The sequence below is a fragment of the Onychomys torridus genome, chromosome 18 (assembly GCF_903995425.1).
Source record: "Onychomys torridus chromosome 18, mOncTor1.1, whole genome shotgun sequence".
Taxonomy (NCBI): Eukaryota; Metazoa; Chordata; class Mammalia; order Rodentia; family Cricetidae; genus Onychomys; species Onychomys torridus.
In genome coordinates, this window is record NC_050460.1 from 63,553,747 (window position 1) to 63,568,196 (window position 14,450).

At 52.6% G+C, this 14,450-nt stretch overlaps 1 protein-coding gene across 1 annotated transcript; it reads right to left on the minus strand.

The window, feature by feature from the left end:
- Positions 1 to 2,390: 2,390 nt before the first annotated feature.
- Positions 2,391 to 5,130, minus strand: Clpsl2 (colipase like 2). The gene is made up of 3 exons (XM_036167238.1): positions 5,041 to 5,130; positions 4,129 to 4,251; positions 2,391 to 2,486 (listed from the first exon to the last, which is right to left on the minus strand). The coding sequence occupies exons 1-3, from the start codon at positions 5,128 to 5,130 to the stop codon at positions 2,391 to 2,393; spliced, it is 309 nt and encodes a 102-aa protein (XP_036023131.1).
- Between the last annotated feature and the right edge of the window lie 9,320 nt (positions 5,131 to 14,450).

The following is a 14,450-nucleotide window of genomic DNA, read 5'->3' on the forward strand; positions in this document are numbered from 1 at the left end:
GTTACAGCCAGAAAGGGAGATTCTGGAGCAGGAGAGAGGGTTCACTGGGTGAAGGTGCTTGCTGCCAAGCTGCCAACCTGAGTTCGATTCTTCAGGACCCACATTGGTGGAAAACAAGAACTGACCCCTGCAGGCTTGACCTCCACACGCGTGTGCACACACGCATATGCACACACAAGTTAAAGCATTGATTAGAAGAAAGAAATGGGTGTCTGAAAAGTTTTTGAGCCTGAGACATACCTTTAATGCCGGTACTCAGGAGGTAGAAGCTGGTGGATCTCTGTGAGTTCAAGGGCAGCCTGGTCTACAGAGCTAGTAACTAGGATGACCAAGTAAGATCCTGTCTCAAAAAAAAAAAAAAAATGGCCTATTTAACTTAAGTCGACTATCTGGCTAATGGTGTGGCATGTTCCAGATTGCCCCCACTTCCTTCTGTGGTCAAGTCCAGTAGAAGGGAAGAGGTTTCATCTTAGTAATTCTTCATTTTCTAAAATTATTTTTATATATTTATCAGGGCAGGCTCCAGAGCACACAGATGCAGTCAGAGAACAGCTTGTAGGAGCTGCTTTCTCTCCCCACTTGCAGGGTCTAGGGACTGAGCTAGGGTCCCCTGGCTCGCATGGCAAAGGCCTTTTCCTGCAGGGCCATTTTGCTGGCCCTGGGTAATTATTATTATTATTATTATTTGTGTGTGTGTGTTTCCTGGTTTTGAGCCAGGGTTTCACTACCTAGCTGGACTCTGCCTCTGCCTTTGTCTCCATGGTTGCTGAGATTACAGCATGAACCATCACACCCAGCTTCATCCTCCTAATGTGGCAGGGGTGTTAGCCAGAGGCCTGACTCTGAGCTCCCAATATGGCGGGTCCAGCCACTTTCCTCGAAGAGAACTCAAGAGTAAATGCAATGGACAGAAAGAATGTATTTGTACATGTGCACACATAGAGGCCGGAGGCCACATCAGGTGTTACCCTCTGCCATACATGCAGGTGAAACATTCACACACATAGCATAAAAATAAATCTTTTAAAAAGTTCTTTCAAGATGGGCTGGGGAGGTGACTCATCAGTTGAGAGCCCACACTGTTCTTACAGACGACCTCAGTTCAATCCCCAGCACCCATATCAGGTGCCTCACAACTGCCTCCACCTCCAGGGAAATCCACCTCTGGCCTCCATCGGACAGAAGAGAAGGGCCAGCAGCATGGAAACATGGTGCTCAGCAAAAATCATGGTTATGGGGTGACACCTGGAACTCCTGTCATTGCTAGGCAACTGGGAAAGAATCAGCTTGAGACCCAGGACTGGCTGGAGTCTGAGCTGGGACCTGCGTTGGCTCTGGATTTTATATCTAACCATGAGCAAATTCCCCATAACACATAAACCAGTCCAGGTGGGTTTTTCAGGTGTTCTTGAAGCAGAAAAGTCCATGGTGACACCTGAGGCTGAGACCTGTTGATCTGAGCTCAGTTTCTCTGTCTATACAGTGGAGGCATCAAGGCACCAGCTCCTTTACCACCCCACTAGTCACATTCCTGCATCTTTAAAAAAAGATGTATTGTGTGTGAACACCCGCTGCATATATGTGTGTATATGTATATGTATATGTATATGTATATGTATATGTATATGTATATATACCATCTGTATGCAGTACCTGCAGGTGCCAGAAGAGGGCAGTAGACTCACTGGAGTTGGAGCTATTGGTACTTGTGAGCCACCCGATGTGGGTGTTGAGATCGGAACTCTGGGCCTCTGTATGAGCAGGAGCACTGTTAGCTGTTGAGCCATCTCTCTAGTCTCACATTCTTGCATTAATTTTTTTTTAAATTTATTTGTGTGTGACCTACACATGCTATGCTGCACATGTGGATGTCAGAGGACAACTTGTAGGATTCCATTCTCTCCTGCCATGTGAGACCTGGGGACTGACCTCGGTCATCAGGCTTGGCAGCAAGTGCCTTCACCTGCTGAACCATTTGTTGGCCCACATTCCTGCATCTGTACATCCCCACACATTTGAACAAACACACGCCCAGTGACCCTCACCCTTCTGTTCGCCATGCAAAATATTCCCCCACTCTGTCCCTCCCCACCACCACCACCCCCAGCCTCATCTCTCAGCCCTGCCCCCTCCCGTGAAACTCTCCATCACTCCATCCCTCCCAGCCCCAGCCCCAGCTCCACCAAGGTGTTAGGCAAAAACAAAGCCCCAGAGAAGCCCTCGGTGGCTCAGTCTCCCCTTTTGGCTTTCCCACAAAGGGCAGACAGAGACCAGAGCCAGGAAGTGACTTTAATGCTCAGGAACTGATGGGGGCAAGCATGCTAGGGGGTGGGGTGGGGACACTTGGGAAGAGGACACCTGGGGAGGGCGCAGCAGCAGTGTGCCCTCCTCTAAATCATTTGGCACCGGCGGGGGCACATGCGGTCCTGGGAATGACAGGTCAAGCCAACCCGACAAGGACATATGATGTTCAGGGTCCCCTTGGTCTGTGGGAGAGGAAGGGTGTGAAGGGAGGGGTTACACTTTCTGGAGATGCCCAGCCCGAGGTTCCATTCATATGACTGAGCACAGTCTGTGCTCCTTGGGGCTCCTCCTCTGTCTAGCGGGGACACCACCAGCTGTTCTGGTTTCTCTTTTTAGATTGATTTTTGTGTTTACATGCCTGCATGCCTGTTAGATCGCCTGGTAGCCGAGTTATAGGAGGTTGGGAGTCACCATGTGAGTGTTGGGAATGGAACCCTGGCCTCGGCCGGAACAAGCTATGGTCTATACTGAAGAGTCATCTCTCCAGGCCCCACTCCCCCAGCCCCGGTCCCCAGCTGGGTTAACCTACAGTCACCTGTAGTGGGTAGCCATCCCAGCATTGACCTAGAAGTTCCAAGCCCCATTGAGGCTTCTGTAATGGTCACGCCCACAAGGCGGGGCGGAGGAGGGAGGGGAAGACCCAGGATCTAGAGGAGAGGTCTCTCTTGGTTCTGGGACCCTGGACGCTGGAGGTAGACCGAGCAGAGTTCTCCAGAGAACACCGCCAGACTGTGCCATACCTTTGCCACACCCTACAACCTACCCCTTCATTTGTAAGTTACCCCACAAAATAAACCTCCCTTTCAACTACATGGAGTGGCCTTAATAATTTCACCAATAGTCACCTGGGAAGAGGGGGACCTCAATCAAGGAATTGCCTCCCTCAGATTGGCCTTGATGTGGGAGGGCCAGCCCACGGTGGGCATCACCATCCCTAGATAGGTGAACCTGGTCCAAAAAGCTAACCATGAGCCTGGGAGTGAGACACTAAATAGTTTTCTCCATGGTCCTACCTGGTGTCCCTTGGTGATGGACTGTGACCCGTAACAAGTGTAAGCCATAACAAACCCTTTCTTCCCTGAGTTGTCTTGGCTGTGGTATTTACCTCAGCAACAGAAATCCAACCAAAACAGTAACCTTTTTCATCTCCATATCATGGTGAGTGAGATATGACGTACCAAGTGGCCTCTAATAAAGAGATTCTCTAGGCCACAGTGGGGGCCATGGCTGGTTCCTTTAGGCACTGGTAGTGGACCAGGCAGGGATATGGAGGGTGGGTCCATCCTCCCTAGAGGAGTTTGGGCCCAGGGCCAAGGAGTAGGAACAAGACATTCTGTGCCTTTGTGTCTTCCAGCTGACAACAGCCTGTTTGAGTGAGCCCTGTGAATGTCCCTAGGCCCTTCATGAGGTAGACACATTAGTCCCACTTAAGATCAGAGAGGTCCAAGGCAAGAAGTGAGGAAACCAGACTGTAAGCCTGGATCCCACCAGAAAGCTGAGGCCCCAGCTAGCCATGAGGCCCTCACAAGTGACCAGGTCATGGTGGTAGGGAGATGGGTACTAGGCCCGGGCAGGTGTCTTCCCCCATCCCTCATACGTCAGGAGTGTTGGGAAAAAGATTCTCCTTCAGCAAACATTTGTTGAGCATCTACGATGCGCAGTCTCTAAGCGGGCGGTGAGGCGGCCATCACAGGGGAATGGGCCTCAGGTTGCCACTGTAAGCTTCACAGCTGGGTGAGGCAGTCCAGGGTGTGGGCATGCTGCTTAGGAAGAGTACTGCCTGAGGAGTGGTCACTGGTAGTGGGGGAAGGGCTGGTCTCTCACCTGGGGTAAGCACGCCATGCCCATACGAGACTTGGAAGTGCAGAAGGACCCCCTTCTTTCCAGGTCTATGAGGCAGCAGTCACTCAGGCACTGGGCGTGGTGGACACACTTGTCTCCATTGGCCTGCGGAGACAGCCCCTTGGTCACCAGCTCTTGTCTCTTGAGGGAGGAAGGAGGCCCTAGCACTGCCCAGAACCCGGTCAGAGAAGAGAAGGCATGAGACTGTCACCTTGGACACCTCTCCCCACGCACCCTCTTCCCCAAGCGGGACTTGATGGAGCAAAAGAGTCAGGATCTGGGGATCAGCCAGTTCCCTCTGTACCCCATTTCCTGACCTCTCACTTCCACGGCTCCCAAACAATGGCACTGGGAAATAGTCCCAGACCACAACTGGAATAGCTAATGGGGATGGAGAGGAGGTAGCAAGATGGCTCAGCCAGTGAAGGTGCTTGCTATGGAAGATGGACGACCTGAGTTCAATCCCCAGACTGAGTTAAGATGGGAGGAGAAAATGGACTCCATTGCAATGTTTCTGATGTGATGGTCATGCACTGAGGGAGGGAGGGCGGGAGGGAGAGAAAGAAGGGGCTTTTAGACTTAAATTGAGGGGAAGAAAGACTCTGCATCTAGAAGGAGAGACCCAAATCAGCAGGAAAAGAGGGCTTGGGATGGAGGGGGAATGGAGGGGTGTTGAGCCCAAGGCTGAGAGAGCAGATGAGGCCTGGACCAGGGGTACTTACTGGTCAGGCCCAGGAAAGGTGAATGGAACTTGACCAGACCTGTGAAGTGCATCTGGGGTCCCCCCACACCTCCAGCCAGGGCCTGGATCCCCACCGAAGGGAGGCTGCAAGCTGTCTGCTGCCCTCAGCCCCCACCCTTTCGTCACAGAGGAGGTCGGGGGACACTGCTCACCTTTCTACGATCCAAGTTTTCACTGAGGCTGTGTGGCAGGATCCCAGTGAGCAGTGCCAGTGAGGCGGCTAATGCCTGGGTGAAGGCCATGGCCTGGGTGGCTGGAGGTTCCTGAACACTGCTGGGAATAAATCCCTGTGGGGGTGGTGGCCAGCCAGCGTGGGCCCGATGGTCACAGACTGTCCTGCTCAAAGGATGCAGACAAGTGTGTCCACCACTGCGTCCCAGCTTAGACCGTGTCGGGCTCTGGAGGGGATGGAGGAAAAAGCTTTGGATCATCAGGTCATTTATGCTGTGGAACCTTAGCTGTATATGAGCTACTTCCAAACACAGATTTCAAATTATAAATGAAAACTTATTTTAAAATGTTACCCAGGGTCAGGGCTCAGTGGTTAAGAACACTGGCTCACAACCATCTGAAATTCCAGTTCTGGGGTGACACAACCTTCTCTGACCTCTGATGGGCACCAGGCACACATGTGGTGCACAGACATACATGCAGGCAAAATACTCACACACAGACTAAATCTTTTTTTTGGTTTTTGTTTTGTTTTGTTTTGTTTTTTAAACATTTATTTATGTATACAGTAAGTGTTCTGCCTGCAGGCCAGAAGAGGGCGCCAGATCTCATTGTAGATTGTTGTGAGCCACCATGTGGTTGCTGGGAATTGAACTCAGGGCCTCTGGTAGAGCATCCAGTGCTCTTAACCTCTGAGCCATCTCTCCAGCTCTTGTTTTTTATTTTTATCTTTTTTTTTAAAGAAAAGTTTCTTTGTGTAGCCCTGGCTTTCCTGGAACCCACTCTGTAGACCAGGCTGGCCTGGAACTCACAAAAATCTGCCTGCCTCTGTCTCCAGAGGGCTGGGATTAAAGGCATATACCACCATGCCCAGCCTTTTTATTTTTTTAAAAATCAACTTGGAAACTGAATGTGTTGGTCCATCCCTGTGGTCTCAGCACTTGAGAGGTAGAGGCAGGCAGATCAGAAGTTCAGAGTCATACTTGGCTACATAGTAAATTTGAAGCCAGCCTGAGCTACATGTTTCTAAAAAACAAAAACCCAGGGAACAGGGATGGCTCACCTAGCATCCACAAAGCCTGGGTTTGGTCCCTAGCACCACATAAACAGAGAGGTTGCACAAATCCATAATACCAGCATTCCAGAGCCTAAAGTTCAAAGCCAGTCAGTTTGAGGCTATCCTGGGCTACAAGGGACCCCATCTCAAGAGTATTGAGCCTAAAGGGGGAGGTAGAGCTGCCAGGCTCACTGAAGAACAGGACCAGAACCCTTGGAAGGAAAAGAGACAGTAGCAAGCTCCTACCCAGAATGCCCAGAGCAGCCAAGATTGCCTGCAGGGTGTGAAGGGACACTTTGCTTGGCTTTAATGGGGATCTGGGGCTTGGCAGATAGTGTTTCACAGAGATCCACCCGCCTCTCCTCCCGAGTGCTGGGATTACAGGCATGCGCCACCACCGCCCGGGGCCAGTACTGGGGCAATGGACTCTAGCCTGTGACCTGGGGTGCTGGTCTGTGAGGACACCAGGCATCCTGAGACAGAGGCCCAGCAGCCTTGAAGGACAGCTGGTGCCAACCTCCAGCTGTCCCCTCTACTCCTACACATGCTGTGACAGCAGGACTGGGACAATCAGTGTCTTCCTGTCTCCTCCCCGACCTGCTGGCCCGCACCAGCTCTCAGAGGAAGCAACCCAGAGGGAGCTACATGAGCGGACACAGCTGTTCTCAAGACCTGGCTGGGTCTTAGCCCGGGGAACCTCAGCCTGGAAGACAGAGGTGGACAGTCCTATCTAGTAGCCAGGGATATTGCCCCATAGCCTGACCCCTCGCGGCAGGGGACTGTTTCTAGAAAGATGGTCTATGGCCGGGCATTACTCAGGAGGGCCAGAGAGGGCTGGCTCTCTGTGTAGCCTCTGCTCAGATGAGGTGTCCACACATCCCGGGGATGCTGGGGGTTGGTGTTCCACCTACAGTGTACAGTGCCCAAATGCACGCTAGACACATGGGTTCACTGACCAAGTCTCAACACTGACACCCTGTCCCCTGTCAGTGAAGACTCCTTCCTCACCAATGGGGAAGGGAAGGAACTCAAGCCGGACTAACACACAACTTCATTTGTTGTCATTGTTTATCCTAAAAATAAAGTCTCCTGCGTTCCTTGCTGGGCTCGAACTCTGTGGGTTGTGAGAATGATCAGTGGATAAAGTTGCTTACTGCCAAGTCTGATGGCCTGAGTTAGATCCCCAGGACCCACATGGTGGGAGGAGAGAGCCACCTCCTGCAAACTGTCTTCTGATCTCCATAGGAGGCACGTGTGTATGCGTGCGTGCGTGCGTGCGTGCGTGCATGCGTGCGTGCGTGCATGCGTGCATGAACACACGCACACACAATGACCCTCCTGCCTCCACCTCATGAGTGCTGGCACCACAGGTATGCACACCCAGTTTGGGGCACCACACCATGCCTGGTTCATGCAGCGCAGATTAAACCCAGGGCTTCGTGCACTCTAGGTCATCATTCTTCCAACTGAGCTACACCCCCAGCCCTCCACCAAATCTAACATTTTACATGTAAAATCCCAAAGAAACAGTTCTGTGTCCACAGACATGTGAAGCCAGGAACACACACACACACACACACACACACACACACACACACACACACACTGATGTCCTCAGGTGTATCTCCTTCATGCAAGGCTCTGTGGAGGCCTCTGTGTCCTTTTAGGGAAAGGGATTGCTTCTTTCCACACAGCCCTGGCTGGCCAGAAATTTGCTATGTAGAGCAGGCTAGCCTCAAGCTCACAGAGCTCCACCTGCCTCTGTGGTCTGAATGCTGAGATTAAAGGTTTGTTTTTTTAACGGGGGAAGACACAATTGCCACAGTGCAAGCACAGGGATTAAAAAGGACCACACGCTGCAGGGCCGTGGTGGCGCACGCCTGCCTTTGATCCCAGCACTTGGGAGGCAGAGGCAGGCGGATCTCTGTGAGTTCGAGGCCAGCCTGGTCTACAGAGCGAGATCCAGGAAAGGCGCAAAGCTACACAGAGAAACCCTGAAAAAAACCACCAACAACAAAAAGACAAAAAAACCCAAACCAAAACCAAAACCAAAACAAAAACCCATGGAGCTCTTCTCTCCTGCCATTACGGAACTCAGGTCCTCAGTCTTGGCACCTTTGCCCACTGAGCCTTCCCATGGCCCTCTTTTGGTTTCTTGAGACAGGGTCTCCTATGACTCTCATTTGATTAAGAGACCCTGCCTTACTGAGCTGGCCTTGAACTCCTGACCCTCTTGACTCTGCCTCCCAAGGGCTAAGATCACAGGCAAGTGCCTGGATGCCCAGCTCACCAGAGAAAGTGCTGGCAATTTGGTGGCTTTAGTTTTGTCTGAGATAGGATTCTACTTTGTAGCGCCGCCTGCGCTGGAACTCATTATGTGGTCCAGCTTGGCCTCAAATTGATGGCAATCCCCCTGCCTCAGCCTCCCAAGTGTTGTGATTCAGGGATGAACCATCACACCAGCTCTCAGGATTTTTTTTTTATCTTCGTCTCTTTGGTCATGATCCATCTGCTTGTTCCCACTGTCCCAATGTGGGACACCCGCTGCTCTACCACAGTGGAGGCCCCTGGTTTGTCTGCCCACCTTGCTGTAGACACCTTTCTGTCTCTATCAGAAAGTCTCTGTCTACAATTGTGTGACTTTCGTGGGATTCTCTTGTTTGATTTGTTTTTTCAGTGCTGGGCGGTGGTGGCACACGCCTTTGATCCCAGCACTCGGGAGGCAGAGCCAGGCGGATCTCTGTGAGTTCGAGGCCAGCCTGGTCTCCAAAGCAAGTTCTAGGAAAGGCGCAAAGCTACACAGAGAAACCCTGTCTCGAAAACACCCCACACACACAAAAAAGTGTTGATTTGTTTTTTCGAGACAGGGTTTCTCTGTGTAGTTTTGGGGCCTGTTCTGGATCTCACTCTGTAGTTCAGGCTGGCCTCGAACTCAGAGATCTGCCTTGCTCTGCCTCCGAGTGCTGGGATTAAAGGTGTGCACCACCGCCATCGCCCGGCTGTCTTTAGAGTCTCTAAGAACAAATGTGGGCTGTGGCTCAGTAGTTGAAGCACACCAGAGTTCAGGTCCCCAGAATCCATGTAAATGCCAGGGGATGTGGTGTTCCTCCTGTAAACCTAGCCCCTGGGGGCAGATGCAGGCCTCCCCCACCCCCCAGTAAGCTTGCTAGCAAAACTAGCCTTAGCTGAGCACTCTGGGTTTGACTGAGAGACCCCGCCTTAGTGAGGAAAGGGAGAGTGACAGTGGGTAGCCAACCGTCACACCTGGGAAGAAGGCACTTCAAATGAAGACTCGCCTCCCTCAGATTGGCCTGTGGCCATGTCTGTGGAGCATTTTCTTGACTGCTGGCTGACCTAGGAGGTGCCAGTCCTAAGCAGGTGCGGCTGGGCTGTATAAAAAGGCTAGCTGACCATGAGCCAAAGAACAAGTTAGAAAAACAAAAAATCCATTTGCTTCAGTTCCTGCCTTGATTTCCCTAAATGACGGACTGTGGCCTGAAAGTGTAAGCCAAATAGACCCTTTCCCCCCCAAACTGGTTTTGATCACAGGATTCTTAAAGAAGTGACTCACTCCCAACTAAGATGGCACTGAGGGCCCAAAACAGCAGTGAGTGGCTCACTTCACCCAGAGTCCCCAAAGTTGGTATGCTCCCCCAACCTCTAAGTGGGCAGCAGACCTGACCTTTGAGAGCCAGAGAAGCAGTGCTGATTGCAAAGAAGACACAGATAAAATCCACTTCCATAAAGTTCCACGAAAGCCCCGTGCTCCTCCCTAAGTCTATTCAGTCATTGTATGTGAGATCAGCAGTGTCCAGCCACATCACCACATCCGCCAGGGCATCACCGGAACTGCCGGGGGCCGTGGTCCTCTGAGCATGAGAGGTCATCCGTCTTCACGAGATCAGATCCTCAGAGAAGGAGTGGAGAGGGTCATGGAACCTTGTCTGGGATTCCAGCCACCTTCTTCTGCACCTCTTATTCATTCGCATGCAATTCTGTCCTAATGAATGTGGCCTGGGGTGGGGGGGGGAGGGTAGAATATATTGGGGATCAGAATGTAAAGGTTCCATTTTAGGCTCTATCCCAGTAGAGAAATGTATTTCTGCTTAGTGGAAAAATATTCCTGCTTAGCTCGTACAGAAGGCTTCCACGTTGTAAAGCTAGCTCGCAGCTCTTGGAAAAACAAGCCGGATGGCTGAACTCTGAGAGACCCTCACTCCCCAATCCATGTGAAACAAGCCAGATGGCTGAACTCTGAGAGACCCTCACTCCCCAATCCATGTGAGCCAGCCGGATGGCTGAACTCTGAGAGACCCTCACTCCCCAAGCCACGTGAGCCAGCCGGATGGCTGAACTCCGAGCGACCCTCAACTCCCCAATCCATGTGAGCCAGCTGGATGGCTGAACTCTGAGCGACCCCACTCCCCAACCCATGCGAAACTGCCCTATAACAAGCCTGCGAGCTTGAGCTTCGGGGTCTTCAGTCCTAAGCTTGACTGATTGACCCGTGCGCACGTAAAAAAAAAAAGAAATAAACTGTTTCTGTGTGACCCGATATCGGAGTGAAGCTTCTGGTTACAGCGCCGACTCTAACATTGGAGGTCCCACCGAGATTGCCTTCACGTCTGGTGGTGAGTCGGCTTGGGAGGGTGAGCAGCTGTCCAGGCTGCCCGTGAGGACTCCTGGACGGTGGGGGACAGACGTGTCTGGAACCCACAGGCTGCAACTCTGGAGGACGCTCTAGAGTGTGGGGATCCTGTAAGAAGGACCCCTTCGGACACCCTCCTGCCTAGGAGATTTTTTAGGAGGCCCGGGCCGCTAGATACTCTTTTGGTTTCGTTTTCTGTACCAATTTGCCGGCTTGTCCTGTCTCTGTGTGTTGTGATTTCGTTTGTGTCCTTCGGTGTCTTACTCTATCTGTTCGGTATGGGACAAACTGCCTCTACACCACTTTCTCTCACTCTCTCTCATTGGTCAGAAGTGACGGCTCGTGCATCGAACCTGGCAGTTCGAGTGAAAAAAGGAAAGTGGCAGACTTTCTGCTCATCTGAATGGCCCACCTTCGGTGTGGGGTGGCCCGCTGATGGCACTTTCGATCTGAACCTTATTAGGGCAGTTAAACAAAAAATCTTCATTCCAGGTTCACATGGGCATCCGGACCAACAAGCCTATATTTGGATTTGGGAAGATTTGGTACTGGACCCGCCTAAGTGGGTCCGGTCATTTCAGGTCGGCCCGTCTGCACCACCTACTGATCATACCTCTCTCCTTCTAACCAAAACCTCTGATTCGCCTAAATCTTCCCCTCCCTCATTGATCCCGACACCTGCACCCCTGCCAGAGTCTCAGGCTGATCTCATTTCTCTTGACCTAGACCCCCCACCACCTTACAGATCGCCGCCGCCGCCGCCGCCGCCAGCGGGGGCAGGATCCGGACCGGTCACAGTCTCTCCTTCGGGCCCCGCACAGGGCACCCGCCAGAGAAGGGCACGCCCTCATGATGAGGCCCCACCGGCAGTCACACTGCCCCTACGGCCCGTTGGGGGAACTATTGATGATGGGGCTGGAGGAGACATGCCTGCCCTCCAATACTGGCCATTTTCTTCCTCAGATTTATATAACTGGAAGAACAATAACCCACCCTTTTCTGAAGACCCCTCCCGCCTAACTGGACTCCTAGAGTCCATCATGTTTTCCCACCAGCCTACGTGGGATGATTGCCAGCAGCTTCTGGGGGTCCTTTTCACCACAGAAGAAAGGGAACGCATCCTCCTGGAAGCTAGGAAGTTGGTCCCTGGACCGGACGGGCGGCCAACTCAGCTCCCCAATCTCATTGATGAGCACTTTCCCCTGCGGCGCCCAACGTGGAATCCGAACACTCCGGAAGGTAGGGAGCATCTGTCCCTCTATCGCCAGACTCTAATGGCAGGTCTCCGTGCAGCGGCCAGAAGGCCCACTAATTTGGCTAAGGTAGGCGAGGTTCTTCAAGGGTCTGAAGAGACCCCCTCTGCCTTTCTTGAGAGACTCATGGAAGCATATAGAAGGTATACACCCTTTGACCCACAGTCAGAGGAATTGAGGGGGGCAGTGAGCATGGCCTTTATAGGGCAGTCTGCCACAGATATACGGCGGAAGCTGCAAAGATTGGAGGGGTTACAAAGGATGAGCCTGAGGGACCTGGTTAAAGAGGCAGAAAAAGTCTATTATAAGCGGGAGACCGCGGAAGAAAAAGAGGCTCGGTTAGAAAAACAAAGAGAGGAAAAAGAAAAAGAGCAGCGGAAACGCCAAAACCGGGATCTAACACGGATTCTTGCAGCCGCGGTAAGAGACGGGCCGGGGCCGCGGGGGCGAGGAGGAGGAGGTCGGGGAGGCCGTCCTCCTTTGGGACCAAATCAATGCGCCTACTGCAAAGAGGAGGGTCATTGGATCAGAGAATGCCCGAAGAAGCAGAAAGGGCGGGGCCGGCAGGTCCTCGCCCTTGGGGACTGAGGGAGTCAGGGTTCGGACCCCCTCCCCGAACTCCGGGTAATGTTTGAAGTGGAGGGGACCCCAGTGGACTTTGAGGTGGACACGGGGGCAGTCTATTCAGCCATCAAGCATCCACTAGGCCCTCTGTCTACCCGAAAGTCACTGGTCCGAGGAGCAAATGGAAGCAGAGAGAGACCCTGGACCACCCAGAGAACAGTCAACTTGGGAAAAGGTACTGTGCAGCATTCTTTTCTGGTCTTACCTGACTGTCCGGCACCCCTATTAGGTAGAGACCTCCTGACAAAACTGGGAGCTCAGATCTCCTTTACCTCTCGGGGCCCGGAATTAAAATTTGCCCACCCGAAAGTAGGGGACCTCCATCTCCTCACGCTAGAACTTCCAGCTGCTGAGGAATACCGTCTGTATGGAGCAGTGGCAAAAGCCTCTGTAGCCACTGTTTCACCGTACAACGAGGAATGGATTCATAGGTTCCCTAATGCGTGGGCAGAGACGGGGGGCCTCGGACTGGCTAAGGAGCAACCCCCGGTGGTGGTCACCCTCAAACCCACTGCGGTACCCGTGCGAGTAAGACAATACCCGCTTAGTCGAGAAGCCCGAGAAGGCATAAAACCCCACATCAAGAGGTTTCTGGAACTGGGCATACTGAAACCATGTCAATCAGAGTGGAATACTCCGCTCTTGCCGGTAAGAAAGCCAGGAACAGATGACTACAGACCAGTCCAGGACCTGAGAGAAGTAAACTCCCGGGTAATTGACATTCACCCTACCGTGCCCAATCCTCATAATTTCTTGAGTACCTTACCGCCAGGGCGCAACTGGTATACTGTTCTGGATTTAAAGGATGCTTTTTTTTGCCTCCCCCTCCACCCTGATTCTCAAAAGCTCTTTGCCTTTGAATGGTCAGACCCTGAGGGAGGGGGGACAGGGCAACTGACATGGACCAGACTTCCGCAAGGATTTAAGAACTCTCCAACTATCTTTGATGAGGCTCTACACCGAGACCTTCGGGAGTATCGAGAGACCACCCCTGATGTCACCCTCCTCCAGTATGTAGATGATCTACTCCTGGCAGCTGAGACTCGGGACGCTTGCAAACAAGGGACTGAGAAACTTCTGGATACCCTGGCCAGCCTGGGGTACAGGGCGTCCGCCAAGAAGGCGCAGATCTGCCAAAACAAAGTCATCTTCCTCGGCTACTCCTTGGAGGGAGGCAGGAGGTGGCTCACCGATGCTCATAAGCGAACCGTAGCCAGCATACCTGCTCCAACGGACCGCCGGCGGTTACGTGAATTCCTGGGTGCAGCTGGGTTCTGTCGGCTCTGGATTCCAGGGTTTGCGGCAATCACAGAGCCTTTTCTCCCCTTGTTAAAAGAAAAGACCCCCTTTGTCTGGCAGGAAAAACACCAGGCTGCATTTGAAAAGTTAAAGAAGGCACTCTTATCTGCTCCAGCACTCGCTCTCCCGGATGTGAGGAAGCCATTCACTTTGTACTTGCATGAAAAGGGTGGGGTGGCGGTCGGCGTCCTAGTACAAGCCCTCGGTCCATGGAAAAGACCAACTGCTTACCTATCCAAGCGGCTAGATCCTGTGGCCAGGGGATGGCCAATCTGCCTAAGGGCGGTGGCCGCGGCAGCCATGCTGGTGCGGGACGCGGACAAATTAACTTTGGGACAGCATCTGACTGTTATAGCTCCCCATGCATTGGAGAGCATTGTCCGCCAGCCGCCTGACCGATGGCTTAGCAATGCTCGGGCCACTTATTATCAGGTAACTCTGCTGGACCGGGACCGCATCACCTTTGGGCCCCCAGCTATCTTAAACCCTGCCACGCTCCTCCCAATTGCT